The sequence below is a fragment of the Geotrypetes seraphini genome, chromosome 10, assembly GCF_902459505.1.
Source record: "Geotrypetes seraphini chromosome 10, aGeoSer1.1, whole genome shotgun sequence".
NCBI classification, from domain to species: domain Eukaryota; kingdom Metazoa; phylum Chordata; class Amphibia; order Gymnophiona; family Dermophiidae; genus Geotrypetes; species Geotrypetes seraphini.
This window is the reverse complement of record NC_047093.1, coordinates 96,195,378-96,221,202: the sequence shown is the minus strand read 5'-3', so window position 1 is coordinate 96,221,202 and position 25,825 is coordinate 96,195,378. Positions and strand designations below refer to the sequence as shown.

Below are 25,825 nucleotides of genomic sequence, written 5' to 3'. Positions count from 1 at the left end.
GGTTTCGATTGCTTCGTCCAAGTCTCCATATTCTTTTGATGCCTTTTTTCCTGCCGAAGCTTCATCTTCAACTCAGGCTGCCTCGATGTCCTCGAGTCCTTCTCGAGGCAAAGCATTGGCGGATCAGCTATGTTTCTCATCTTTTCTTCATCAGATGGCTATTGACTTGGATCTTCAATTAGATGCTGGTTCCAAATACTCTAGGGAGTACCTCGAAGTCATGCATCTCCCTCAACCTCTGGCAGAGTCTCTTAAGCTTCCTCTTCACAAGCTTTTGTCTCAGACTTTTGGTCGATGCCCGGAGACCCCTTATACCATACCGGCTGTTCCAGGCAAATTGGACTCTAGGTATAAAACTGTGCATCGCAAAGGGTTTGACAACTCAGTTATCTCATCAGTCCCTGCTAGTCGAGTCCTCCTTGAAGAGGTCCCATCCTTCCAAGGTTTATGCCACCGTTCCTCCTGGAAGGGAATGGAAAACTATGGACAAATTCGGTCGTCGCATCTATCAAAATGCCATGTGTCCTCTAAAGTCCTCAATTATAATTTTCATTTTATTACTTATTTTGAGTTCCTCATTTCTCTATTACCAAAATTCTTGACTTATTTGGATACTCAAAAGCACTTTGAATGTCAAGAAGATGATATTTTATTTACTTTGGCTCGTCTGCATCAATCTTTGGCGGAAGTACTTCGGGTATTGGCACAATATGGTACCGTTGCGGGATTTAAAATTAATGTTACTAAATCTGAATTGCTTAATGTGTTCCTTCCTGATAATTCTGTAGCTGATTTGCGCAGGGCTTTTTCGTTTCGCTGGGCAGCTAAGTCACTCCGGAACCTTGGGGTTCATATTTCACGGACTCTAGATGACCTCTTTCACCTTCATTATCCCTCTTTGTTGTGGACTGTCTTTGTTGATCTTGACCACTGGGAAGGCTTAAGTTTATCATAGTTGGGCCGGATTAATGCTCTGCGCATGAATGTGTTGCCCTGTTTTTTGTATCTGTTCTCCTGCCTGCCTCTCTCAACTCCTAAACAGTTTTTGCTTAGACTTCAGCGGAGGGCTTTTGCTTATATTTGGACACACAAACCGCCTAGGGCAGGGGTGTCCAATGTCGGTCCTCGAGGGCCGCAATCCAGTCGGGTTTTCAGGATTTCCCCAATGAATATGCATGAGATCTATTAGCATACAATGAAAGCAGTGCATGCAAATAGACCTCATGTATATTCATTGGGGAAATCCTGAAAACCTTGAGGACCGACTTTGACACCCCTGGCCTAGGGTGAGGAGGGAGCGAATGCACTGGGATAGGTTTCATGGGGGTATGAGTGCCCCTGACCTCCATAATTATTAGTATGCTGCCCAATTACAAGTGCTATTTCATTGGGCTTTCCCGTCTTGACGCTGGGCTTCCCTTGAACAAGCCCTTGAACCCGCCTTTCCGCTCGTGGTTTTGCCATGGTTTTTTCTAGACACTATTCGAGACATACTGAAGGGGGCCCCCTATGGGATGGCATGCATCTTGTAGATTTGGGGGACATGTTAAGTGGGCTTAGTTCCTGTAGCAGCGCTACTTTTACGCTACTCCTGTTCGATTTGCCCCTGGGTTTCTTCCAGCCAGTGACACGGGCATATTCCAACACTGGGAATGGGAGGGACTCCGTGTGCTGGGTCAGTTGGTCTTTGGGGGAGAATTGATCCCCTTTGACGCTTTAAGAGATACTTATGACCTCCCGGCGATGGACCTCTTTGCTTATACCCAGCTTCGGGATTTTTTTTTTTTTAAATCTTTATTGATTTTTAATCTAAAACAGTGTCATACTAATGAACAAACAGTAGGTATTACATACATTACACTAATATCTGTACAGGTAACATATATATCATTTTTTTGAGAAAAAGGGTGCTTCCTGAGTGGGAGGGAGCAGATTCCGCCTTCCTTCAGGTCTTTCGGTTGGGATCTGGGGTGGGACTTATCTCCCGTTTGTATAAAGCTCTTCTTTACACTCGCACCCCAGGTTCGATCTTATGAACACAAATGGGAAGCCCTGTTGAGTAGGACCTTGGACTTCCACCAGTGGGAGCAGCTTTATGGCACATTGCTTCGGGTCTCCTTAGCTTCCCCATTGATTGAACAGGGTTATAAAATGCTATTTCAATGGTGTTACACTCCTGAGAAATTGTATCGCGTCTACGCTTGTGGGGATGGTCACTGTTGGCGTAACTGTGGGGGGGTTGGGATCTTTTGGGCATGTATGGTGGGACTGTCCCCGAGTTGTGCCATTTTGGACGATAGTGTGCCAGTTGGTGTCTGATGATTTATGCTTACCTGTCTTGTTCCAAATGGAAGTGTTTTTACTTAATCACCCTGTGTTAGGCCTTGATCGTGAACAGGCCCGATTTGTGGCCCTGGTTGCTACGGTGGCCATGCTTTGTGTGGCCACCTTTTGGAAGCAAGCTGCCTTGCCCACCCGTTCTGATCTCTTACTTAAAGTGGATCAGATTTATTTGATGTCTAAATTAACTACTTTAAAAAATGACACCTGTGGTTCTTCTCATCGTATTTGGCATTTTTATGGTTCTTGGAGAGGTTTTTCTTTAATTGCTGTTTATTTCTTCCTTTCCTCTTGGACTCTTGATATAGTTTCCTTGTACTCTGTATCACTCGATTTGGGGTGGGTGGGTCGGGGGGGTTTGGGGGGGGTTGTTTTTTTTGCTGTGTTGGGGATTGTTCTTTGCAGTTGACATTCTGCCTGTGTATTGTTTTAGATTTGCTGAATAAAATTTGTTAAAACAACAAAAAACAATCAAACAAACAAAAAAGATACTTAGTCTTAGAAGTATAGATTCTTCCTCGCCCTGAGACACCATTCCAGTGATTCACCTGGTTACTTCCACCTCATAGATGTTACTATACGTAATCCCAACTTTATTCAAATAATTATTCTAGGCATAGGCAGCAGAACACTTTTTTGTTTGGAGAGGCCCAAAAGCTCTGTCCCAGACCCCGCTCCCGCCATCATAATAGTACTAATTGTAATATCATTTTTTTCCATTCATTTTTCATATATACACACAATATAATCTTATTAATACATAATGGTTAACTACAAAATTAAACTACACAAAGCACACTGTATGCGTCTCAACATTCATTCCTACCAGAACACAGATACCCCTATGCAAATATGGGACCACAAACTAAAAGTACTAATATATACAAATGAAACCATAAGATGCAAGACTCTGCATGCAATACAACTCCAGAGAAATAGAAACAAATGCATTTCTTCTTTAATAGTGCAAAATATAGACAGCAGATGTAAATTCTCAAAACTGATATAATTCAATCACTAAATTGAAAATAAAATCATTTCCCCTACCTTTGTTATCTGGGATTTTGTTTTTCAAACCTTCTTTTCCCACTGGTCTGACCCAGCAGCAGCAATTCTTATGTTCTTATGTTCCGGTAGTACAGGAGCACTTGAGTACTTGGCTTAAGTCTCAGTTCCTGTTGCTTAGGCCTCAGTAGAAAGAAATGTTCCAATGATTTAGGCCCCAGTTGAGAGAAATGTTTCTGTGGCTTAGGACGCTGTAGAGAAGCAGGCCTGGGCATGTTCCTATGGCTTGAGGCCTCAGTTGAGCAGCGGGATGGGGGCTGTACAGTGCCATTTGTGGGGGGGCAACACCTGGGCTTCCAGATCCCTTCCCATACGCTCACTCATTCAGTGGGCAGGGCTACAGAGGTCACCATTCTCTTCGGGGAGGCGCTGGTGGGAGAAGTTTGTTACTCCTTTGCCGCGTAGGGCAGCTGAGGCTGCTTCAGCCGTAGTTGCGTATGGCCACTGGCTTGCAACTAGGGTGGGCAGCAGGAAACCCTGAGGGTGGTCGGCCAAGGCCCTTCCCTCCCGCTGCGAAAGGGGGGGCCGTCGCTGCAGTTGCCAGCACCATCACTGTCAGTCTTTCTCCTCTCAGAGGAGGGGTGCCACCTCCGGCAGTGATGCCTTTGCCCTCACTATTCGGCCCCAGGAGATTGGCCTTGACAATTTCACTGGCGGCCTAGTGTACCTTGTTTAATCTCAGCCAGCTGACATGTTCATGCCCCTTCCCCTCCTTCTATGTCAAGTTCGTTCCCCCCCCCCCCTCCCGAGGCCGAACAGTCTACAGAAGCCACAGGCACCGCCGGGGATTCCTGCCTGCCCTCCCGCTGAAGCTGCCACCACTGGGGATTCCTCCTTGCCTCCCTCCCTGCCCGCCTGCTGCATCACTCCCCACTCCCGAAGCCAACCCTGCCACCTTGCCGGAGCCGACACGCTCCATCACCCCCAGCAGCAACTCCGCACAGGGACGAGTCACAGCACATGCAGCAACTCACATGCTGCACACAGCTGGTTCCCAAGCCTTCCCCCCGACGTCAATTCTGACGTCGGAGAGAAGGTTCTGACCCAGCCAGGCAGCAATTGGCTGGCTTGGAACCTTCTCTCCGATGTCAGAATTGACATCGGGGAAGGCTTGTGGGCCAGCCGTGTGCTGCGTGTGAGTTGCTGCACATGTGCTGGGCCGTCCCTGCGTGGAGTTGCTGCTGAGGGGGGGAGGGGGTTATGGAGCGTGTTGGCTCTGACAAGGTGGCAGGGTCAGCTTCGGGGGTGGGGGTGGTGAGGCAGGGAGGGATCCCGCCGGCAGCAGCTTCAGTGGGGGGCATGCAGGGATCCCCAACAGGAGGCAGGGAGGGATCCCCAGTGGCCAGGCAGCGTATCCCCAAGGGTTCACATACTTTGTATTGAGAAATACTGCTACAGACGACATTAGCAACACGTTACAGATCACTATCAGCAGATCAGCAATTTCATGTTTGAGTTATTTCAATATACTGGGCTATATACTATCTGGTCCATGTGATTTATCACTCAAACTTGTCAATTTGACTTAGTAAGTCTTCCAGGTTCACTGAGATTTCTTTCAGTTCCTCGGCATTATCTTTGACCTAAGGGCCGCCGCGTGAGTGGACTGCTGGGCACAATGGACCACTGGTCTGACCCAGCAGCGGCAAATCTTATGTTCTTATCACCCTTGAAAACCATTTCCAGTTCACGTAGATCTCTTACATCTTCGCCCGCATAGAAACATAGAAATAGACGGCAGATAAGGGCCACGGCCCATCAAGTCTGCCCACTCCAATGACCCTCCCTATCTATCTTTGCAGATAGATCCCACATGTTTGTCCCATTTGGCCTTAAAGTCTGGCACGCTTCTGGCCTCAATAACCTGAAGTGGAAGACTATTCCAGCGATCAACCACCCTTTCGGTGAAGAAGAACTTCCTAGTGTCACCGTGCAGTTTCCCGCCCCTGATTTTCCACTGATGTCCCCTTGTTGCCGCGGGACCCTTGAAAAAGAATAACTGCATGAACAGGTTTCATACCCTTCAGCTTTTTCTTCCATCTCTGGAAACAGAATATTGGGGCTGATGGACCTTTGGTCTGTCTCAGTATGGCAATTCTTATGTTCTTATAGAGCTGAAAGATAAATGAAAGACCATTTGGGCCAATTTGGCTTTGACTCGCCACAAAACTGATGTTCCTGAGGCTGGAGAAGGGAAACTGGCAGCCATTAATATGGTAGTTCTGTGAAGCTAAATGGGGCAGTAGCTGCGTAATACGTAGGAAATACCTCTCCAGTCATTGGCTTTACAAGAGATTCCTAACACTACCCAAGCATGTCATCCATGTGTGTATTCAGACGTTCAAATACTTGAAGGGTATTAACGTAGAACAAAATCTTTTCCAGAGAAAGGAAAATGGTAAAACCAGAGGACATAATTTGAGGTTGAGGGGTGGTAGATTCAGGGGCAATGTTAGGAAATTCTACTTTACGGAGAGGGTGGTGGATGCCTGGAATGCGCTCCCGAGAGAGGTGGTGGAGAATAAAACTGTGACTGAGTTCAAAGAAGCGTGGGATGAACACAGAAGATTTAGAATCAGAAAATAATATTAAAGATTGAACTAGGCCAGTTACTGGGCAGACTTGTACGGTCTGTGTCTGTGCATGGCCGTTTGGAGGAGGATGGGCAGGGGAGGGCTTCAATGGCTGGGAGGGTGTAGATGGGCTGGAGTAAGTCTTAACAGAGATTTCGGCAGTTGGAACCCAAGCACAGTACCGGGTAAAGCTTTGGATTCTTGCCCAGAAATAGCTAAGAAGAAAAAAAAAAAAAAAATTTAAATTGAATCAGGTTGGGCAGACTGGATGGACCATTCGGGTCTTTATCTGCCGTCATCTACTATGTTACTATGTTACTAAGTTATTGAGGGAAGGCAGGGCATTAGAAAACAGCAATAAAAGGAGGAAATTTAACATAAAATAGAATGACTAATGCTAAAAGAGAAATGGTATTCTTTATTTGTTTTTGCTATACTGTTATAATTGATGAGCAGTGTATAGGCTAAATCAGTGGTCTCAAACTTAAACCCTTTGCAGGGCCACATTTTGGATTTGTAGGTACTTGGAGGGCCTCAGAAAAAAAATAGTTGTCTTTTATTAAAGAAATAAACCAACCAATGGACTTTATCACTTGATTGTCTCTCATGTGTGGAATATCACTTTAGTAAGAAGCCATCAGATTCCTGCGCTGGTCGATAGATATATTTTTTGCCATTGCTTTTTGGGTAGTGTATTATTAAAGAAATGACAATTTTGTATGAGGTAAAACTCTTTTTATAGTTTATAAATCTTTCCTTTTGGCTAAGTCTTAATAATAATATTGTCATTTATAGTTAGAGACATACGATCAAGAAACTTTTATTTTACTTTTGTGATTATGATAAACATACCGAGGGCCTCAAAATAGGACCTGGTGTGCCGCATGTGCCCCCCCCCCTCATCCCCCCCCGGGCCGCGAGTTTGAGACCACTGGGCTAAATCAAAGATTGAGAAAGAAAATGCAAATTGTATGGATTTCTATCATATCAGGAAGAACAGGTGAAGGGAAAGGGAGGAGGGAAGGGAAGGGGGAAAAGATGAGATATTGGGGAAAATAGGGATGCAGTTATGAGCTCAGAGAACAGGAGCACACTAAAAAACTTGTATGAACAATTAAAAGAGAAAGCGAGAGATGTAAAGGGAGGTATGAGAATGATAATACAATGAAAATAAGAGGGTGATCAGAGCAAAATAGAGTAGGAGTGAGAACTGGCAAAAGAATTCAGAAAAGCAAAAGGAATGAGCAGATGAAATACTAGAATGCAAAGTGCAGCTGCTGTTTTTGTCACTTGTCACATTGTATCCCTCCCCCTCTGCATGCATGGTCAAGGACCTGGAAAACCTCTTCACATCTAGTACTATGGCACATATGCCCGCATGTGAAAGCTCACAAGATAGATTTTGGCCAAAGAAAAGTGAGTTGTATTCTTGCACTGGATTGCACTTGACGACAAGAAGGAAGGAGAATACAGCAACAGTATTACAATTTTTGGAAAAAAAACAAACCCAAGGGCTCTTTTTACTAAGCTGCGATAGCAGTTTTAGCGCACATGCTAACGCCAGCATTGAGCTGGCGTTAGTTTACGTGTAGCGCAGGGGGCAGCGCGTGCTAAAAACGCTAGCGCACCTTAGTAAAAGGAGCCCCAAGAGACACTTCTAAAGGAGGGAAACTGATATAATGAGAGAGAGGCATTTCTGGACATCTCTAACCTTGAGTCTGCCAGGACCAGGAAGTAGATGAGAAGCTATTGATTTAGGTCCAACAAATTACCACATAATATAATATGCCCTATACATTTTATTCATTAAACAACCCTGGGAAGCAACAACATTCAGTGTTCTGGATCTTATATTTGAAAACTAACCATCACAATCTCAAGTAGAGAGGTACATATAACTATTAAAATGCCCTGAAGATAAACAGTGGAATGCCAGTGTTAGAACTAAACATGGCTTTGTTTGGAGAGACCATCTTTATCTAGAATTTTAATTAAACTGGAAGTTCTTTTGCCCACTGAACTGACAGTACTATAAACAAAGGTGGACTCGCATCCAAATAGGCACATTTGTGCAGGCATGCACTGACGTGTTATACTGTATATACTCCCTCACAATTCACACAAAAAAAACCAAATGCATATAAATACAGTATATTTTCATACACTCCACCTTTGTTTTGAAAATACAAACTGATACACAACTACACAAATGTATAGCCTCCCACATATGAGTTACCTAGAGTTATATACATAAACTGTAGTTTCTTAAATATGTATACATAAGTTTATCTTGACATGCACATGTTAGCATACAGGGTAATAGATGCATTTGCACATGCACACGGCTAGAGGCCTTTCTTCAATAAAGGGCAGAGAAAAGTCTTTTAGAGTAAGAGCTTGTGTTCTGATCGGAATTCTAGTTCTAATTGGGTTTCCTTAGCAACAGTAGCAGATGAATCCAGAGACCAATGGGATAGCACAAATCTACCAGCAGGTGGAGATAGAGAACCTGATTAACAGGTGGTCCTATCGGATGGCACACCTCCTGCATCTTTAGTATGCTCTATCTCCCAGCAGGTGATGGTCGCTATTCAACTAGCTCCTGGATTCTGGCTGTGACTGGATAGTTATTTTCTCCTATTGAGGTTTCTCTTCAGTGAGATGACAATTTTATTTCTCCTGTTGAGGTTTCTCTTCAGTGAGACAGGGGTGTCCGGCTGAATAGTGCCAGCTTTAGAGGTTACACCTGGGCCCCCCAGGTCCCTGCCTCATCCTCCCTCCAATGATAGAGGGTCTGAGCCTCATCCTCCCTCCAATGATAGAGGGTCTGACTGGGTCTCGATTTTTCTTCTTTCCCTTCACTGTAAAAAAAAAAAAAAAAAAAGAGACCACAGTGACTATTAAACAATTCTGCCCTCATAGTGCTGAGCAACCGGCATATCCCGGCACTATCAACAAAGTTGTGAGTATATGTTTTATTTGCACTTCTTTTCTGGTTTCTGGTTGTGGTGAAGTTGTGGGTTTGGTGTGAGTCTACAGAAGGAATATGTTTTTTATCAAAAACTATATTTAATGAAATGTTTTAATGACTGACAAGTAAATTTACATTTGTATGAAGTTTATTCAGTAAAGGGCTTCGGGTGTATGGATAGAGCTCTGTTGATGGAACTAGTGTCTTCCCACGTGTTGTAGGCGCATGCTTGTTTTCATACTCTGGCAGCAGCGCCACAGCGGTAATGGGATTTCTCCCCGAGGCGGACTCTGCTTGGCAGTTCCTGCAGCTGGGTGGAGGTAAATATTTGGACAGCTCTGGGGTGTGTTCTTCACATAGCCAGTTCCTGACTGAGCACAAGAGGCATGTTCTTATTTTCCTAAGTTGAGAACGAAGCAGCATTCATTTATTTCTCTCCAATGTTCATTTTAAGCATTTTATACCATGACAGTGGGAAAACTATTTTAATGGTTGACTCCGGGTAGGTTTTTAATGCATTGTTGATAGAGCCAGCTCATTTCAGCATGAAACAGGCACACGCTTGTTTCTCCAGCCCTAGCGGGAGCACCACAGCATTCACGGAGTTTATTTTGCAGCTGACTTAGGTCACTATTTTACGGCTTCCCTGTTTTCGGGGTTCTACGCGTCAGGAGTGTTTCAACAGTTTTTGCCACTGTTGCAGTGATATACCTTGTGTGTGTGTGTTTCCCCACTCTCTCTGCTTGAAAAGACTTAACTACTTTAATTGCGACTGTACTGTTATGCCTCATAGTGCTTAAGAAAGAGATTCTGCCCTGTGCTCAGCCGCCCAATCTCGTTTTTTTGACGTTATGGGTCGGCAGAAGGCAAATTGCTGCATAGTGATGTCAGCGGCATGAGAGTTCCCTGTGTTTCATACGGGTATCTTCTTGTCTCTCTCGATGACCCTGAAGGGTGAGTCTATGTAGGTTTAGAGGTTAAAGTAACCCATGGTATGGCCCCCAATTACCTGAACAACCGTCTTTGCCGCTACCGACTACCCAGATCAAGAAGAACTCAGAATCTTTTCACCTTCCCCCCTCATAATGGTACCCGACGTAAGAAACTTTACGACAGCCTTCTAGCAACTCAGGCAGCGAAAATTGACCCCACCATCACCAAACTGATGATCAAAACAACAGACATCAAAGTGTTTCGGAAAGAAATCAAAACATTTCTTTTCAAAAAACACGTCCTTACTTAATATTCCCCTCCCCAATCGCACATGCACTCTCCCCAGCAAATAACACACTAGTCATCCCCTTGAACCTCATTTATGAAAAATATCCAAACTCCTAAATAAGCATCTCCCTTAGGTATCCATTTAACCTTCTCCTAAAAAAGCATCTCCCTTAGGTATCCACTTAACTGATTCCTTCAAAGTTAGGTATCTTTCTTCAGTTGCCTATATTGTTTTCCCCACTGAACCTTGTAACTACTTGAACCCTGTCAAGTTATTCTATCGATAAATCCAGATATCTTATACTTGTATTTCTATACCACAACATGTAATTTACTTAAATCGTTGTAATGTAATTCTCGGTAATGTCCTGATCTCTTTTAACTGTAATCCGCTTAGAACCGCAAGGCACAGGCGGAATAGAAATCACAAATGTAATGTAATGTTTTCTTGTTCTTTGTGCCTCTGTGCAGCGCTGTGTGTGTCTGGTAGCACTAAAGCGCTTTGTGTGTCTGATAGCACTGCTAGACAGTCCTCAAACTGGCAGGAAGAGCTGTGTGGCTCCTAACCAGGAACAAGTTACCTATTCTCCCAAACCCACAGAGTAGCAAATGCTATGTGGCTGTTGCAATCATCCCTGAAGCTCTCTTTAGGGATGTGAGCTTTATCTGATAACAATTAGGATGCAGATGGTTTCCCATGGGGCGGTCAATGCAGCTTCTAGATTACATCTTACTTTAAAGGCAGTAAGTTTTTGGCTAACATTACATGGAGTTAGTACTGTTTTCAGAATTCCAACATAATCCATCTTATGTCACAAAGCTGGATTTTTTTGTGGGAAAGTTCCTTTCTTCTTCCAGAATTTACAGCTCTTGTCCAGCTGTTCCCCGACTGTCTACTTTTCATTCTGAAGGGATTTTCACTTCCTCTGGTAACTCTTTATGCTATCTCGTAAGGGGGGAGACACTATGATGTCAGGTCAGGGGACTTTGGGCATTTTTCAGGATGCTTGCAACTTTGAATCCTCCTCCCATTTCAAATTCTTTCTTGGAGTGACAATGGATTGAGCTTCCAAAGGTTACGTTCATGCGAGACCCCTTTTAAGTGTTACTAGTACTCGGGGCAGTAGTTTTAGTTCTTCCTGAACTAAGGGAAGTTATTTACTTCATAGTGCCTAAGATGGGGGAATTGGTCAGACAGGGGCTGAATCTCATTCTGGTAAATTAGTTTCTCAGAGTTAGATATTTCCCTATGGTCACCGAATTTGCACTATCTTCGCTTAGCTCTCATTGAGCAGCGCTATCGGTTTTGGCAGATGCCATTTGGCCTAGCCACGGCTCCATAAACATTTTATAAAATGAGGGCAGTACTGGCATTTTGGCACAAACAGGAGATTCAGGTACTTTCTTTCTTAGACGACTACTCTTCCAGCCAGCCAGCTAGGTCAATTTGTCAGACACAAACGGGTGATTTCTTTTATTTGAACTTCTTTTCTTCAATTCTTTGGATGTGAATCTTCAAATTTCCAAAGAGCTCTTTTCGCCTGTACTAATTATTGGAATATCAGGGAATGTTGTTCACGTAGGAGAGGAATGTGTTTCTTTCCAGAGACTGGGGCGACAGATTACAGTCTCAGGTTTGCCTTCTTCAGTCACCAAGAACAAGAGTATGGGATTCTGTACAGGTTCTAGGATCTATGGTGGTGACTCCACTGGGAACTTCGGCTTGCTTTCACATGAGAACGCTACAGCAGTCGCTTTTGTTCCAGTGGTTCCCGGTATCTCAAGGCTCCAATTGTAGTATCTAGTAGGCTCATCAAGCATCGCTCAATATAATTTGGTGGCTCAGCGAGATTAATCTTTTCAAACGCATGCCTCGGTCTTTGCTGGACTGGCTCAAATTCACCAAACATCTCACGCTGTCGGGTTGGGGGGGCTCAGTGCCTTCAATCCTCAGCGCAAGGAGTCTGGTATTAAGAGGAGACTCAATACTCATTCATTCTTCTGGACTGAAGCATGGTCAGGGTACCATTTCAGGAGTTTCAGACCATTCTTCCAGAATGACGATAAAGGTCTTTTAGGACAGTGTTATGACAGTGGTATTTCTCTACAGCCAGGAAAGTACGTGATGTACTCAGTTGGCGAGTAAAGTAATGATTCTACTTCAATGGGTGGAATCTCATCTTCCTCTTCTGTCAGCGCATCATTTTATAGGACAGGAAAAGGGTTTAGATAGACTTTCTCACCACAAAATCTGAGCATGGACCGTCTATTGTGTGTTGAAATGTACAGCGCTGTGTACGCCTTACAGCGCTTTAGAAATAATAAGTAACATAGAAACATAGTAGTAGTAAAATCTTCTACATCCTGGAAATTGGGAACTATTTGCTCAGGCGTTCCAGCTCTTTGTATAAAGGTGAGATCTGCTAGAACTAGACCTCATGGCCTCGTTTTGAAATTCAAAGCTTCCTAGCTTCTTCAGTAGACGCAGGGAGTGGCAGTCGGAGGGGTTAACAGCTTTGCTTCTTTCTCGTCTCCTGGTTTTTCTTTATAAGTGGTTTCCCCTGGCTGATGACTGGATGGATTTTCCATCTCAAGCTTGCTTTCAGGGCACAGTAATTAGAGAATCTCCGGATTGGCTGCGCCATCCTTGCTATGAGGATCTGATGAGTCTTTCGACAGCCGAACTGTTGAGATTCCTGGTATCTCCAGATTTACTCACCTAGGATCCGATCAACATGGATATTTGTCCTATTTTGGTATTACGACCTAGCTTTTGAAAAGTCATGGCTGATGTGTAAGGGTTATTCGAAGTAGGTTATTTCTTCTCTTCTCCAGGTGATACAGACGTCTTCACCTGTGGCTTATGCTTCCATTTGGAGGCTTTTCCTTTCTTGGGTACTTCTCAACATTGGCACCCTTCCAGAGTTCTATGATTTATATTCTTTCGTTTTTGGCACAAGCGTATTGCCAAGGGTTTAGCGTTCAATTCCCTTCAGCTTCAAGTGGCAATCTTAGCTTGTTACAAGGGCTAGATATCTCGCTCTTCGCTTACTTCTCAGCTTCATGTATTTCAGTTCCTAAAAGGAGTACAGTATATTCGTACACCTCTTAAGAAGCCCTTTCCGGAGTACAGTCTTAAGGTACTTCTTCGCAGTTTACAGAAGGCTTCATTTCAACCTTGTCTTTTGAGACTCTAAAAGGCTGTGACGTTGAACATGGTGTTTCATGTGGCCATGGATTCAGCTCGGCGGTTTTCTGAGTTACAGGCCTTGTACAGCGGGGATTCTTATTTCTGATTTACAAATTCTGGGGTGTCAGTTCAGACAGTACCACAATTTCTTTCTAAGGTGGTGTCATCCTTTCTTTTATGCCACTCTCACTTTTCCTTCCTTCTTCCTGAGAGGAGGAATGGGGAGGCGAGCTTTTCTTCACTGCATTTTTAAAAAGTGCATAGCATTCTCCGCAATCTGTAGGTTTCTAACGACTTTTAGTCGTTTAGATCACCTCTTTGTATTCTTCAAGGAATGCAACAAATGTATAGCAGCATCCAAAACCTCCATCACTCGATAGCAGTGAAGCGGTTGGCAGAAGAACTTCATGATCATTCGGCCAGAGCAATGGCGGCTACTTGGACATAGTCCAGAGGTTTTTTCCTTGGAGGAGTTTTGTCATGCGACTACTTGGTCTTCTAAGAATACTTTATCACAACATTACCGGTTGGATTTGGGGGCGCATGCGGAGGCAGCGTTTAGTGCTTCGGTTGTTGCGGAGGCGGCGTTTGCTTCCTACCCAGATTGAGGATTGCTTTGCTACATCCCATTGATCTCTGCATTCATCTACTGCTGTTGCTAAGGAAGGAAAAATTATGTTCTTACCTGTTAATTTTCTTTCTTTTAGACGCAGCAAATGAATCCAGAGCCCTACCCTTTCTGGATATTGACTGTAATTTTTTTTTCTTTTGCAACTTTCGAAGACTGTTATTATTGATAGTTGTATTCTGTATTATTACTTTTTGAAATTTGTTATGGGAAAGAAGTTTTTTACATGCTAAGCATATTGATGGTTACGGATGCTTGGGCAAGGAGCAGTACTGAAGATGCAGGAGGTGTGCCAGCCAATAGGACCACCTGTTAATCAGTTTCTCTATCTCCACCTGCTGGTAGATGCGTGTTATCCCATTGGTCTCTGGATTCATCTGCTGCATCTAAAGGAAAGAAAATTAACAGGTAAGAACATAATTTTTCCTTACTTGCTATGAAATTTGTTCTACTTGTATCACAACCCAAACTCTTAAGATAGGTGCTGATAAAAGGTCTTGTTCAACCAAAAAATTCATAACTATTAAATATAGAAAAAATATTTTAGTATCTATTATATTTTCTAATTTATAAGGAAATTACGGTAGTTAGACAGTGGCTAACTTAAAATGGAAGACAAGGAAATTTTATTCTGTGGAAATGGCTGACAGACCTCATGGCTTAATTGGGTTGTTTTTCAGATCAGCAAAAGCCCTTTTGCTAGTTATCTGATATTTGGCAATGACCATATGTTTAAGTCGGACCCAGAAATTAATGATCATGCAAAAAACAACAGGGACGAAGAGCAGAAATGACATGTTTGGATATGAGAAACAAGATGACCTGGACCAACAAGAGGTTCTGAGAAAAGGAGATTGGCATGATCACAGATGCGATCCGCAAAGAAGTTAATCAAAGAGAGCAATATGTAAAGTGAATTTTAGTCAAAACAATAGCCAAAATTCTTAAATGGGTGAAGGAAAAGATCTCAGAGTTGCCACCACTAGGATCATAATAATATCATCCAAAGTGGAAAGGTGGCGTGGGTTTCTTTCATAGATCATAAAAACCTTCACCAATATTGTATAATGGATTGACTAAAAAATATATATATGTGGAATATAAAAACTATCTACATGTTGGAACTCTCTACAAATTATTAGATCAAGGTGACTAGTGCATAGAAATCTAATCTAGAGCTGCAACTGACTGAAATAAAGTGTCGAGTGCTAAAAAGCAACCTGTATAAAGTGGCTCATGCTGTGTATTAAAACATGTGCAAAAAATAGCTAAAAATATACCTATTAACAAACTCTACAGTTTGAGAAATAGCTCATGCTGAAACGCGCTAAATATTTCAAAGATTTTAAATCGTTGATTGACTGCCAGAACTAAAATAGGCAGAACTAAAGTCAGCTGTGCAACCAACAAAAGAAACTGTATTTTATGGACGCTAAAAAAGCTGACCAAAAACTGTAGAGAAAGAAATACAATCAGAAAGCTGATATGATAGTCAGCCTGATAATATAAGCCAAGAACAGGCACTTAGCTTTTTCAAGGGTGGAAATGCGGCAACAAATTACTATGCCGTTATAACACTGTGTATCATCAATATCCGACGGGACCCGTTTCGCCGCAAATATGCGGCTTCATCAGGGTTTTGGTGGATACACTATAGAAAAAATGAGATACAAAGAATACATTATAATCTATGCCATAAGATGTTAGTTTATCTAAACAATACGCACAGCAACTTACTTCAATGTAGGCAATTCAGAACGTTCTTACACGATCTTACTGAATAAAAAATGGCGCTTTATACTTTTAAGGCGCCAGCGCATGCGTGATAGAAGAACCTCATACGATCATCTGATTGGACAGAAAGTTCTTCAAGTCATTCGTTCAAATGAATGATGATGTCGAGCAACAAAATTAAATTAAAGAAACACTGACCAATCAACAGTTGTGTTTAGACCAAGGGGATGTATGCTGTTAAGATTGTATATCCATCTTAATTCCCTTTGCTTGAGTCTTTTTATCCTATCGCCTCCTCTTTGTATTGGGGGCTCATGGTCGACAGCTAAACACCGGAGGTCATCAAACTTATGATTTAAAACAGTACAATGTTCAACGATAACTTCAGAACATTTATTTCGCTTGAGATTGGACTTGTGTTCGGAAATCCTTGTTTTTAAATCTCTTGTGGTCATGCCTACATACAATAAATCACACGGACAGATGATCACATATACAATAAAAGTAGATCTACAATTAGTGAAATGTTTTAGTGCATATGTTTTTCTGTCCTGGGGATTAGTGAAGATTTTTGTTTGTAACGTGATGTCACAGGTGTTACATGAGAGGCACTTAAAATGACCTTTAATATTGTGAGTTGTTGTTACAGTTTTTTTCGTGGACGAACACAGAATTTCTTTAAGATTAAGATTAAGATTTTCCCAGCACGACCGGGCCGGCGTGGGAGCCCTGCTCCGCCCCCCCGATCCCGCAGGAGGACTACATACTTAAAAAGACACAGCGCCAGCACCCGCCATTTCCCAGCACGACCGGGCCGGCGTGGGAGCCCTGCTCCGCCCCCCCGATCCCGCAGGAGGACTACATACTTAAAAAGACACAGCGCCAGCACCCGCCATTTCCCAGCACGACCGGGCCGGCGTGGGAGCCCTGCTCCGCCCCCCCGATCCCGCAGGAGGACTACATACTTAAAAAGACACAGCGCCAGCACCCGCCATTTCCCAGCACGACCGGGCCGGCGTGGGAGCCCTGCTCCGCCCCCCCGATCCCGCAGGAGGACTACATACTTAAAAAGACACAGCGCCAGCACCCGCCATTTCCCAGCACGACCGGGCCGGCGTGGGAGCCCTGCTCCGCCCCCCCGATCCCGCAGGAGGACTACATACTTAAAAAGACACAGCGCCAGCACCCGCCATTTCCCAGCACGACCGGGCCGGCGTGGGAGCCCTGCTCCGCCCCCCGATCCCGCAGGAGGACTACATACTTAAAAAGACACAGCGCCAGCACCCGCCATTTCCCAGCACGACCGGGCCGGCGTGGGAGCCCTGCTCCGCCCCCCCGATCCCGCAGGAGGACTACATACTTAAAAAGACACAGCGCCAGCACCCGCCATTTCCCAGCACGACCGGGCCGGCGTGGGAGCCCTGCTCCGCCCCCCCGATCCCGCAGGAGGACTACATACTTAAAAAGACACAGCGCCAGCACCCGCCATTTCCCAGCACGACCGGGCCGGCGTGGGAGCCCTGCTCCGCCCCCCCGATCCCGCAGGAGGACTACATACTTAAAAAGACACAGCGCCAGCACCCGCCATTTCCCAGCACGACCGGGCCGGCGTGGGAGCCCTGCTCCGCCCCCCCGATCCCGCAGGAGGACTACATACTTAAAAAGACACAGCGCCAGCACCCGCCATTTCCCAGCACGACCGGGCCGGCGTGGGAGCCCTGCTCCGCCCCCCCGATCCCGCAGGAGGACTACATACTTAAAAAGACACAGCGCCAGCACCCGCCATTTCCCAGCACGACCGGGCCGGCGTGGGAGCCCTGCTCCGCCCCCCCCGATCCCGCAGGAGGACTACATACTTAAAAAGACACAGCGCCAGCACCCGCCATTTCCCAGCACGACCGGGCCGGCGTGGGAGCCCTGCTCCGCCCCCCCGATCCCGCAGGAGGACTACATACTTAAAAAGACACAGCGCCAGCACCCGCCATTTCCCAGCACGACCGGGCCGGCGTGGGAGCCCTGCTCCGCCCCCCCGATCCCGCAGGAGGACTACATACTTAAAAAGACACAGCGCCAACGGCGCGCCGCCGTTCGGCGTGCCGACGAAGGCGCACGACAAAGGCGCATGCGACTTAGTGGGCGCCTTCGTGGAGCACCTGAGAGGAGCACCAGCGGACCTTAGAGACGTGAGCACCTACACCCCGGAGACCACTCCACCGGACCTCCTGCCTACCTCCTACCTCCATTATAAGGTAAGGAGCGAAAGATCCCCCGTTCCTCCCCCTCCAACCAGGTCTCTAAGAGAGAACCACTCCCTCTACCTAACAACCCGAACACTCCAAACCTGACATCAAACATGAAGCCCTCCCGAAATACACACAAAATAGCCACCATCCTGATAATCCTCCTCATTTCTAGCTGGAATACAACAGCAAACAACCTACCCACCACAACCTCAACCGCAAGCACAACCAACTTCCAAATCCCCAACAGAAGAATACTCACACCAAGATACCCAAACCACCACACCAACAATCAACACCCCATCACTGTTATCTGGAGAAGAAGATCAACACCCCCGAAAACAAAACCTCAAACAACCACCACAACACTCATATACCCGGAAACAACTTACATTCCACAGACCAACACGACCTCCCTTACATGTGCCTATGTCAACATCAGATCTCTAGGACCCAAAACAGAAAACATAAAAAATTGGATAACAACAGAAAAACTTGACTGCTTATTCCTCACTGAAACCTGGCTAACCTCAGACACAGACCCTAGAATAAAAGAAGTATGCCCGCCGGGATACAAAATAACAGTAACCTGCAGAGAGAAAAAAAGAGGAGGAGGACTAGCAATAATATTCAAAAACTCCCTAACTCTAAACATACTCGAGAAAGTATCCACTCCACAAATGGATTTCCTAGCGTGCCAACTCACAAACACAACACTAAAAAACTCTCTAAACTGCCTGCTCTGCTACATAACACCAGGAAACTGGACCACAGTGAGACCCGAATTTGAAAACTTCATCTACCAAAATTCACTAACAGCTGATTTTAACCTCATACTAGGAGACCTAAACCTACACCTAGAAGACCCAACCTCCATACCAGCAAACAACTGTCTATCCTTCCTCAATGCATTATCCTTCCAGATCCTAAACCCACAAACCACGCATGAAAAAGGTCATCAACTGGACATTGCAGCATTCATGTCTCACCAACCATCCAATCAAGAAATCCAAACTCCTAACGGAACATGGTCCCCATCCCTATGGTCAGACCACTACATCTATAACTTCAATATCAATTGGACCAAAACCAAATTCACACCTCAATCAAAAAAAACCACATATACCTCACGCAAACATATCGACCCAACAATTTTCTGGTCAAAGGTAGACGAAACAATCCAAGACTGCGACCCAAAAAACTTCATCTCCCACTGGAAAAATGTATCCACCAACATCCTTGATAATCTGGCACCCATACAAACCAAAACCAGAATCAGCAGAAAATCAGACCAATGGTTTGATAATGAATTACTCCAACTCAAAAGACAGTGTAGAAGATTAGAAAGAAAATGGAGAAAAAAGAACCAAGAACAAACAAAAACCGACTGGAAAAAAATCAACAAACTATACAAAAATCTACTAAAAGACAAGAGGAAAAGTTACTATACCAAGCTCATAGGCACAGAAACACAAGATTCCAAAAAAATTTTCCAAATCCTGAAAGAATTAACAGACACCAAACCACACATTACCACCACGAACACACCTCTACCATCACCTACCCTCTTAGCAGAACATTTCAAGAATAAAATTACCAACACCAGAGCCACACTCATCCTCAACCCATCCAAGCAAAATCCAATCACAATCCACCCTACAGGAAAAGAGGCAATCGCAGCAGACAGAATTTGGACTCAATTCCCAAACATACAATGGTCAGAATTCAACAAATTCTACAAAAAATACAGCCATGCCTCCTGTGACCTCAACCATTGCCCCTCATATCTCCTTACCACCTCTAGTGTAAAGTTCCGCACCATAACTCTACAATGGATCCAATTCACGCTCACAGAGGGCACATTCCCTGACAACCTCAGCGAAATCGTCATCACCCCAATCCAAAAAGATCCAAAGGCACCACAAAACCTCCCATCTAACTATAGACCTATAGCCTCAATTCCGCTATATGTCAAAATTATAGAAGGCCTAGTAGCCAAACTCCTCACCAATTACATAGAGGACCACAACCTACTCCACCCCATGCAATCAGGATTCAGAACAAACTTCAGCACAGAGACATTACTAGGCTCCCTCATGGATACCGTCAGACAACAACTTAGTACAGGAAAAAAAATGCTACTCATACAACTGGACCTATCGGCGGCATTCGACCTAGTAGACCACAACATCCTTCTACAGATCTTAGATGCAATAGGCATCTCAGATAAAGTATACGCCTGGTTCGAAGGATTCCTAAAACTCAGAACCTACAGTGTAAAATCAAACAAAGAAAAATCAGAATCCTGGTCAAACCCCTGCGGCGTACCACAAGGATCTCCACTATCCCCCACCCTCTTCAATCTATACACGGCCTCTCTAGGAACTCATCTGGATAATCTAGGCATAACATCCTATAGCTATGCGGATGACATCACCATCCTCATCCCATACGATCATTCCAAACCAACCATGACAGACGAACTTCACCAAACACTGGAAGCAGTCACAACCTGGATGGAAAATCACAAACTTAAACTCAACCAAGACAAAACCAAATTCATCCTCCTAGAAAACGACAAGATCCAAACCACAACCATACTAGACATAAACGCAACCAAATATCCCATCCAAACAACCATAAAACTACTAGGCATGACCATAGACAGATGCTGCACAATGCAACCGCAAACAAACAAAACAACTCAAAAATCATTCGCAATCATGAGAAACCTGAGACAAGTCCGAAAATTCTTTGAAAGTACACAATTCCTACTTATAGTACAATCCCTAATACTAGGCATATTGGACTACTGTAACATACTCTTCCTCCCATGTCCAGCAACTACGATAAGACAACTCCAAACAATCCAAAATACAGCCTTAAGACTCGTCTATTCATTGAAAAAACACGACCACATCACTGAGGCCTTCATCAACTCACACTGGCTCCCAATCCAAGAAAGAATCCAATTCAAATTCTACTGCATATTATTTAAAACCCTACACGGAGACAGCCCATCATACCTGAACAATCGCCTCATCCAAGCAACCAACACCAGACACAGAAAAACGCACTCCCCATTCATACCCCCCCCATCCAAAGAAGTAAAAAGAACAAAACAACATGACGGCCTCCTAGCCACACAAGCTGCAAGACTGGACAACCAGATATCCAACCTTCTGATGACAACCCCAGACTATAAGACGTTCAGAAAAGAAATAAAAACCACACTTTTCAAGAAATTCCTAAAACAGCAATAACAACACGACCTCTAAAAGCCCTTAAGATCTACATCTTACCTATCTAGCTATTCATTATAATTCATGTAATTAGGTAATTCTGTAATTAGGTAATTCTGTAATTCTCTAATTCTGTAATTCTGTAATTCATTGTAATCCTGTCCTTAAACTAACCTTTTGTAATCCGCCTTGAACCGCAAGGTAATGGCGGAATAGAAATCCCTAATGTAATGTAATGTAATTTCTAGAAAAAGCAATCCTGAGATTTTTGTTTTCGAAAATTGGATGTAACTTCATAATATCCCAGTTATTCTTTATGATCTGCGCTACCTTATTGCTGTTAGAAAAAAATCTTAAAACACAAGTCTCAGCATCATCTTCCAAGATATTTTTCTTCCCTGTCTGCAATAAAAGATCTCTGTTAATATATTTGGCACGTCGTCTAGCTTGCTTTAATACTTGAGATGGATATCCGCGTGAGGAAAATTTATCTTGTAGAGTCTTTGATTGTTTATTGTATTCCTCAAGCTGGTATCCACTTAACTGATTCCTTCAAAGTTAGGTATCTTTCTTCAGTTGCCTATATTGTTTTCCCCACTGAACCTTGTAACTACTTGAACCCTGTCAAGTTATTCTATCGATAAATCCAGATATCTTATACTTGTATTTCTATACCACAACATGTAATTTACTTAAATCGTTGTAATGTAATTCTCGGTAATGTCCTGATCTCTTTTAACTGTAATCCGCTTAGAACCGCAAGGCACAGGCGGAATAGAAATCACAAATGTAATGTAATGTTTTCTTGTTCTTTGTGCCTCTGTGCAGCGCTGTGTGTGTCTGGTAGCACTAAAGCGCTTTGTGTGTCTGATAGCACTGCTAGACAGTCCTCAAACTGGCAGGAAGAGCTGTGTGGCTCCTAACCAGGAACAAGTTACCTATTCTCCCAAACCCACAGAGTAGCAAATGCTATGTGGCTGTTGCAATCATCCCTGAAGCTCTCTTTAGGGATGTGAGCTTTATCTGATAACAATTAGGATGCAGATGGTTTCCCATGGGGCGGTCAATGCAGCTTCTAGATTACATCTTACTTTAAAGGCAGTAAGTTTTTGGCTAACATTACATGGAGTTAGTACTGTTTTCAGAATTCCAACATAATCCATCTTATGTCACAAAGCTGGATTTTTTTGTGGGAAAGTTCCTTTCTTCTTCCAGAATTTACAGCTCTTGTCCAGCTGTTCCCCGACTGTCTACTTTTCATTCTGAAGGGATTTTCACTTCCTCTGGTAACTCTTTATGCTATCTCGTAAGGGGGGAGACACTATGATGTCAGGTCAGGGGACTTTGGGCATTTTTCAGGATGCTTGCAACTTTGAATCCTCCTCCCATTTCAAATTCTTTCTTGGAGTGACAATGGATTGAGCTTCCAAAGGTTACGTTCATGCGAGACCCCTTTTAAGTGTTACTAGTACTCGGGGCAGTAGTTTTAGTTCTTCCTGAACTAAGGGAAGTTATTTACTTCATAGTGCCTAAGATGGGGGAATTGGTCAGACAGGGGCTGAATCTCATTCTGGTAAATTAGTTTCTCAGAGTTAGATATTTCCCTATGGTCACCGAATTTGCACTATCTTCGCTTAGCTCTCATTGAGCAGCGCTATCGGTTTTGGCAGATGCCATTTGGCCTAGCCACGGCTCCATAAACATTTTATAAAATGAGGGCAGTACTGGCATTTTGGCACAAACAGGAGATTCAGGTACTTTCTTTCTTAGACGACTACTCTTCCAGCCAGCCAGCTAGGTCAATTTGTCAGACACAAACGGGTGATTTCTTTTATTTGAACTTCTTTTCTTCAATTCTTTGGATGTGAATCTTCAAATTTCCAAAGAGCTCTTTTCGCCTGTACTAATTATTGGAATATCAGGGAATGTTGTTCACGTAGGAGAGGAATGTGTTTCTTTCCAGAGACTGGGGCGACAGATTACAGTCTCAGGTTTGCCTTCTTCAGTCACCAAGAACAAGAGTATGGGATTCTGTACAGGTTCTAGGATCTATGGTGGTGACTCCACTGGGAACTTCGGCTTGCTTTCACATGAGAACGCTACAGCAGTCGCTTTTGTTCCAGTGGTTCCCGGTATCTCAAGGCTCCAATTGTAGTATCTAGTAGGCTCATCAAGCATCGCTCAATATAATTTGGTGGCTCAGCGAGATTAATCTTTTCAAACGCATGCCTCGGTCTTTGCTGGACTGGCTCAAATTCACCAAACATCTCACGCTGTCGGGTTGGGGGGGCTCAGTGCCTTCAATCCTCAGCGCAAGGAGTCTGGTATTAAGAGGAGACTCAATACTCATTCATTCTTCTGGACTGAAGCATGGTCAGGGTACCATTTCAGGAGTTTCAGACCATTCTTCCAGAATGACGATAAAGGTCTTTTAGGACAGTGTTATGACAGTGGTATTTCTCTACAGCCAGGAAAGTACGTGATGTACTCAGTTGGCGAGTAAAGTAATGATTCTACTTCAATGGGTGGAATCTCATCTTCCTCTTCTGTCAGCGCATCATTTTATAGGACAGGAAAAGGGTTTAGATAGACTTTCTCACCACAAAATCTGAGCATGGACCGTCTATTGTGTGTTGAAATGTACAGCGCTGTGTACGCCTTACAGCGCTTTAGAAATAATAAGTAACATAGAAACATAGTAGTAGTAAAATCTTCTACATCCTGGAAATTGGGAACTATTTGCTCAGGCGTTCCAGCTCTTTGTATAAAGGTGAGATCTGCTAGAACTAGACCTCATGGCCTCGTTTTGAAATTCAAAGCTTCCTAGCTTCTTCAGTAGACGCAGGGAGTGGCAGTCGGAGGGGTTAACAGCTTTGCTTCTTTCTCGTCTCCTGGTTTTTCTTTATAAGTGGTTTCCCCTGGCTGATGACTGGATGGATTTTCCATCTCAAGCTTGCTTTCAGGGCACAGTAATTAGAGAATCTCCGGATTGGCTGCGCCATCCTTGCTATGAGGATCTGATGAGTCTTTCGACAGCCGAACTGTTGAGATTCCTGGTATCTCCAGATTTACTCACCTAGGATCCGATCAACATGGATATTTGTCCTATTTTGGTATTACGACCTAGCTTTTGAAAAGTCATGGCTGATGTGTAAGGGTTATTCGAAGTAGGTTATTTCTTCTCTTCTCCAGGTGATACAGACGTCTTCACCTGTGGCTTATGCTTCCGTTTGGAGGCTTTTCCTTTCTTGGGTACTTCTCAACATTGGCACCCTTCCAGAGTTCTATGATTTATATTCTTTCGTTTTTGGCACAAGCGTATTGCCAAGGGTTTAGCGTTCAATTCCCTTCAGCTTCAAGTGGCAATCTTAGCTTGTTACAAGGGCTAGATATCTCGCTCTTCGCTTACTTCTCAGCTTCATGTATTTCAGTTCCTAAAAGGAGTACAGTATATTCGTACACCTCTTAAGAAGCCCTTTCCGGAGTACAGTCTTAAGGTACTTCTTCGCAGTTTACAGAAGGCTTCATTTCAACCTTGTCTTTTGAGACTCTAAAAGGCTGTGACGTTGAACATGGTGTTTCATGTGGCCATGGATTCAGCTCGGCGGTTTTCTGAGTTACAGGCCTTGTACAGCGGGGATTCTTATTTCTGATTTACAAATTCTGGGGTGTCAGTTCAGACAGTACCACAATTTCTTTCTAAGGTGGTGTCATCCTTTCTTTTATGCCACTCTCACTTTTCCTTCCTTCTTCCTGAGAGGAGGAATGGGGAGGCGAGCTTTTCTTCACTGCATTTTTAAAAAGTGCATAGCATTCTCCGCAATCTGTAGGTTTCTAACGACTTTTAGTCGTTTAGATCACCTCTTTGTATTCTTCAAGGAATGCAACAAATGTATAGCAGCATCCAAAACCTCCATCACTCGATAGCAGTGAAGCGGTTGGCAGAAGAACTTCATGATCATTCGGCCAGAGCAATGGTGGCTACTTGGACATAGTCCAGAGGTTTTTTCCTTGGAGGAGTTTTGTCATGCGACTACTTGGTCTTCTAAGAATACTTTATCACAACATTACCGGTTGGATTTGGGGGCGCATGCGGAGGCAGCGTTTAGTGCTTCGGTTGTTGCGGAGGCGGCGTTTGCTTCCTACCCAGATTGAGGATTGCTTTGCTACATCCCATTGATCTCTGCATTCATCTACTGCTGTTGCTAAGGAAGGAAAAATTATGTTCTTACCTGTTAATTTTCTTTCTTTTAGACGCAGCAAATGAATCCAGAGCCCTACCCTTTCTGGATATTGACTGTAATTTTTTTTTCTTTTGCAACTTTCGAAGACTGTTATTATTGATAGTTGTATTCTGTATTATTACTTTTTGAAATTTGTTATGGGAAAGAAGTTTTTTACATGCTAAGCATATTGATGGTTACGGATGCTTGGGCAAGAAGCAGTACTGAAGATGCAGGAGGTGTGCCAGCCAATAGGACCACCTGTTAATCAGTTTCTCTATCTCCACCTGCTGGTAGATGCGTGTTATCCCATTGGTCTCTGGATTCATCTGCTGCATCTAAAGGAAAGAAAATTAACAGGTAAGAACATAATTTTTCCTTACTTGCTATGAAATTTG

General features: G+C 43.9%; 1 protein-coding gene across 1 annotated transcript in view; it reads left to right on the top strand.

Annotated features, from left to right (window-relative positions):
* Nucleotides 1-560: 560 nt before the first annotated feature.
* The window catches only part of LOC117367590 (amiloride-sensitive sodium channel subunit alpha-like), a 267,236-nt gene continuing 241,971 nt past the window's right edge, over nucleotides 561-25,825 (top strand). The window contains exon 1 of the mRNA XM_033960281.1: nucleotides 561-713. Coding sequence (XP_033816172.1) covers nucleotides 642-713 — 72 coding nt within the window. The 5' untranslated portion in view covers nucleotides 561-641. The remainder of the gene's footprint in view (nucleotides 714-25,825) is intronic.